Below are 5,482 nucleotides of genomic sequence, written 5' to 3'. Positions count from 1 at the left end.
ATTTGGGTGGTAAAGATGGAGAGACTGACTTATGCAGATTAGCAAATTAGAGAGACCAAGATGTGAAGGGCATGCAGCAGGTTAAGGTGATTAGGGTTTGGGATGGTAATGCATTAACAGTTGTCAGAAGTGTAATGGAAAGATGGAAAGAATACTTTGAAAAGTTTATGAATGAAGAAAATGAGAGAAAACAAATAATAGAAGAGGTTACTGTTGTTGGGACAGAAGGCTACAAAGATTAGTAAATGTGAAGTAAAGGGGGGCATAGAAGAGGATGAAGAGTGGAAAGGCACTTGGGCCATTTTAAAATCACTGCAATGGTTCCCTGTGTGTTTTATGATTTATTTAAAGTTCTCTTAATGATTTATAAATGCTTTTATGGTCTTGGGCCATCTTATTTAAGTCAGAAACTAGCTCTGAGCTTTAGCAAAACTGAGTTTTAAAAAGCATTTTGTAAAATCAAAAAAATACCAAAATGCTTCAAAAACCCAAACCAAAGTCAAACTAAATAATTAGGGATAACAGATTAGAGAGTATATTATGAATGCAGTTGTGGTGTGGGTTTGGCTAAAGGCCATAAAAAGCTGGCTTGCCTCCTGGTTGCTTAACAGTCAACATGGGCGTGGCTTTTCCAGGAAACCGAGAGTGAAAGAGCAAAACAGCAGCAGAGAGAGGCTGCAGCCATGGCATCGCCTTCATACTCTGAAGACCTGAATTGTTCTCTCTGTCTGACCCTCTTCAACAGCCCGGTGGTTCTCCCATGCGGACACTCCTTCTGCAGCCCGTGCATCACAGAGGCGCTGAGCGCACGGCAGCAGTGTCCTCTGTGTAGCTCTGCTGTTGCAGCTGAAGAAGCAAAATGTCTTCCTGCCAACCTGATCCTGAAGAGCCTCGTGGAAAAGGCCCAGCGAGGAGACCAGGCAGCAAAGGTACGGAGAAACACAGACGTTCGTGGTATCTGAAGTGACAGTCCGCTCACCTTCAGCCATGTTTGTTATCAGACACTCAGCAGCAGCAGACTCTTTTTAAAATGTAGATACCAACTTTTTTCAGGTGGCTTTGAGCAAAAGTTCATTTTAGATATGTTTTTTTTAGATTTGTATGTTTCTAATAGACACATTTATCCTAAATTGAAATAAAAACAAAAAAGCTATAATGAAACACACAGTGCACTGTTCTCCTCTGCTTTTTTGTTTGTTTCTGCTTTTGTAGGAAATTCTTACAAAAAAAGATAATTTGAAAGACTGAAAAATGTTCTTTATGTATATTTTAAGCAAAATAATATAATTTCCCTGCTAAAAATCTAACCTAAAACTAAACTAAGGAGAATGATATTTTTTACAAAAGAATTTGAAAATTGTTAACTGTTGGCACATATATTTAAGTTTCAATAAATGGTAATGGAGGTTCAAAATTAAAAGCCCCTAACAAATGGGGTCAAAAAGTAAGTTGTTAAAAGCTGAAGCGTACCTCTGCAACGGCCACCAATCACATTTAGAAGGATGATTTTACTCACATTAAACAGTTTTTCTCATCTGGGCCAAAAGCTTTGGCTTCCCCCTAATGAGGTCCAGCTTTGTCCCAGTTTAGGTTCACACCAATTAACGCATCTGTTGAATTACCTTACTGTCCCTGGACTAACCACTTCAACTAGTATTTAGATAAAAAACTGCTATAGGATGTGAAACATGTTCATCAGGAAGTATTAAGAACTTGAGACATATCTAAAGGTATTTCAAACAAGCTTCCTGTCATGGAGCTCAAAGCCCGTATGTACGGTGGCCCTGAAGTTCAAATGACAGCAACAAATCTGTTTGGAGCCGGAAATAAACCATCAAAAAACATAAACTCAAAAACATCACTGTAACTTTAAAGTATTGGTGTTGTAGCAGATTGAGTTGAGCTTGGTGTCTGATGGGTTCCGTTAAGTGTTCTGTGTTCCAGAGTTCATTGAATACACCAGTGGAGAAGATTATCTGCCCTGGGTTCTGTCACTCCATAAGGCAGGGGTGTCAAGCTCCAGGCCTCTAGGGTTGGTGTCCTAGAAGTTTTCTAATTAACCTGCCATTGAAGCTCTTTATTGGCTAAACACACCTGATCCAGGTAATCAGCAGCAGATAAGGCATCCATCCATCCATCCATCTTCTTCCATTCATCTGGGTCATGGGGGCAGCAGTCCAAGCAAAGTTGCCCAGACTTCCTTCTCCCCGGGCACTTCCTCCAGCTCCTATGGTGGGGCCCAGAGACATTCCCAGGCCAGTTGAGACATAGTCTCTCCAGCGTGTCCTGGGTCTTCCTTGGAGTCTCCGCCCAGTGGGACATGCCCCTTCTCAATGAAATATCCAGACCAGATGCCTGAGCCACCTCAACTGGCTCCTCTCAATGTGGAGGAGCAGCAGCTCTACTCCGAGCTCCCTCCAGGTGGCAGAGCTTCTCACCCTATCTCTCAGGGAGCACCCAGCCACCCTATGGAGTACCTCGTCAGTATCTCGCTCTTTCAGTCATGACCTAGAGCTCATGACTATAAGTGATAAGGATTGACCGGTGTATTTAGAGCTTTGCTTTCTGGTTCAGCTGTCCCTTCACCACAACAAACTGGTTAGCGGTGCTGACCCCCATCCTTAAATGGCCACCTTAACATGGTGTAGGGGTTTGAGAACTCGAGTGATCTAAGGAGCTAAACTGTCTGGGGCTTCTGCCTCTGGAAGGGTCTCCCATGACAGACAGGTTCTGAACCCCTTTATGAGAAGTACCATCCAAGATTCTGTTATGCTGCCCAGAATGGTGTCACCAGGGCCTTACCTTGGAGCCGGGTTGGGGGTTGAAGCAGGTGCAATGTGGTTAGGTGGCTGTCGAAGGCGAGTGCCTCGGTGGTGCAAACCACAGTCATGGAACTTGGCTTTTAGGAGAAATAAGGCAGGATTTCTGAAAAACCAGCAGAGACCTGCTCTTTATGGCTGGAGTTGTATTCCTGGTATAAAGTAATTGGATTGAATGACCCTTTCCTCTGGCATTCCAAACAACCAGCTGGCTTTGAGAAGCCAAAATTACACCAACTTCTATAGAGAAATAACTATTACTCATTCTATTTGTCAGAATAACCATTCTTGCTCTGATACTTTTTAAACATGTTCTTTATAATCTTCATTGTCTGTTGTGCAAGTTAATTAAGTCATAAACTGGTTAGTCAGAATCCTCAATAAAAATAGGTGGTCCCTGCTGACCCCTACCTTAAAAGCTTGAAATGTCTGACAGATTTTGTGTAGCCCATTTTCAAAGGAAGGAGTGTCGATTTCCAACAAGCTAATGTCTGGTGAGAGTGGTTACCAAAGAAATCGTTACTCAGACTTGCTGCTTAATGACATCGTCTGACTCCAGCATGGCAACTGAATCAACTTCATTAGTTTGGAGCAAGTAAAATAAAGCATTTTCTATTGTTGACGTCACACTCACTCATTCCAGTTCTCTTTTACAGTCAATGGTTTGGTCTTATTGGCTGAATGAGGGAAATGGGGCTGGTCTATGTTCAGTCTTGTGGACGCTTTCTTCTATTTGATGAATGTGTCAGTGCAAGCTGTACTGGTTATGGCTCACGATTACCACAAATAAAGAAACCTAAACTAGGTTACATATCGGGATCTCAGTAGGAAGGGGATACTATACTATTCAAACAATTATAAAAACATGTCAGGAAATGTCATCCATTGTTTTTGTTTTACAAAGTTTGTAAAGGCAGAAGAAACACCCAAATCCATTTTCTGTCTGTTTGTTCTGTAACTTTCTAAAATGCTAACTGATTGATGATCTTCCCAGGCGGCCGGGATGTGCCCTGAGCACGAAGAAAAGTTCAAACTCTTCTGCCTCACAGACCTGCAACTGGCCTGCATCATATGCAGAGATGGGGAAAAACATGAAGGACACAAGTTCAAACCCATCAAAGAAGCTGCGCAGTCACTGAGGAGCGATTTGGAGACGTTTCTCCAAAGAGCTGCTGAGGACATCAACGCCACCGAACAACTCACCAAAGCTCAGAGGGAAAATATAAAAGAAACCAGAGAGAAGTCTAAGCAGCTGATGGTCCAGATCAGTCGACAGTTTCAGGAGATGCACCAGTTTTTGAGAAAGAGAGAAGATGAGATAAATAATGAGCTGAAATGCCAAGAGGCAGACGCAGTGGAGAAAATGATGGAGGCATTGACCACGATGGAAACAGCTCTGTGTGAGAGCAAAGAGCTGGAAAGCAAAGCGGCCTCAGCCCTGAAGATCACTGACCCAGAGAAGTTCCTGAGGACATGGACTGAAGGTGGAAGCCCAATGACTCGAGAGAGCTTATTCAAATCCAGAGCCAACACGCTCCAGGTGGTGAACAGGGCTTTGAGCTTGGAGCAGTATGAAAGCCACCTGCAGCTCTTCATGTGGAAGGAGATGCTTCAGGTGATCTCACCTCGAGAAGAACGCCTCACTCTCAAAAGCAGCAGTCCTAACGTTTCTGTGAGCGATGACGGCCGGAGTGTTTTTTGTGCAGGGGCTTTAAACCAGCCCCGGAGTGGGGTTTCATTTGGAGGATCACAATCAGCACAAGCATTTTCTTTTGGAGTATCACAATCAGCTTTTGGGACACAAAACAGGGATTTATATGGAACTCCAGCTTTTGAAACAGCTAGTAATACCACTGGTTTTTGGAATTTTTTCACAGAATCACCCTCCAAATATTCCACCCTCAGCACCACTGAGTTCATCACTGGCCAGCACTACTGGGAAATAAACGTCGGAAACAGAGATTTCTGGGAAGTTGGAATCAATAACAACTTTCTTCAGTACAAACAGCAAAAATATGCAGCTTGTTATCCAGATAGAATCCAGGAGCTAGCATTGGAGAACAAACCTAAAAAGATCGGCATTTACTTGAACTTGTCCTCCAACAAGCTGATTTTCTTCAATGCAGGCAACATGACAAAGATCCACAGCAGGAGCCTAGCTGTCATGTCTGAGCCGGTATCTGCGTACATTAGCATGACACACAGAAACCCAGACTACAGTCCTCTGACCGTCTGCTGGTTCTGAGCAGGAAACCTTGTTCTGCATTTACCATTATCATAAGGAAGACAAAATAGAAACCTTTGTCATAAAGTATTTTTGTTTTACTTTTATTTATCTCTATGTCTCTATCTATGTTTATGTCTCTATATTTATATCTTTAATTTTTTCCCTTTTTTTCTTGATTGACAGGTGGTGGTGGTGTGGGGGGTGGGGTTTAATAAAACGTTCCTTTACTTAAATTTCTTCTTATTTTTTGGCACATCGTTGGACTGGAAGAAGTAAAGTCCAGTCAAAATGTAACAAAATGTTTTTTTTGTTTTAGGATTCCACACATTTGTTTATGTATCTTCTTTCTGTTGCCATAAAATAAGCAGATGGCAGACATGTTCCTGATTGGATGAAATGAATCTGAAGTGTGTTTACTTTTGTATGTGTTTTTTTT

The 5,482-nt window shown here is 42.3% G+C and overlaps 1 protein-coding gene across 1 annotated transcript; it reads left to right on the top strand.

The window, feature by feature from the left end:
• Nucleotides 1-382: 382 nt before the first annotated feature.
• Nucleotides 383-5,482, top strand: LOC112158606 (nuclear factor 7, brain; the record flags this gene model as incomplete). The annotated part of the gene is given in 2 exon segments (XM_024292035.2): nucleotides 383-929; nucleotides 3,814-5,482. Coding segments are annotated over 2 exon segments (1,497 nt in total). The 5' UTR covers nucleotides 383-683.

This window comes from Oryzias melastigma, linkage group LG7, assembly GCF_002922805.2.
Source record: "Oryzias melastigma strain HK-1 linkage group LG7, ASM292280v2, whole genome shotgun sequence".
In the NCBI taxonomy this organism is placed as follows: domain Eukaryota; kingdom Metazoa; phylum Chordata; class Actinopteri; order Beloniformes; family Adrianichthyidae; genus Oryzias; species Oryzias melastigma.
This window is presented reverse-complemented; position numbering and strand designations above follow the sequence as displayed.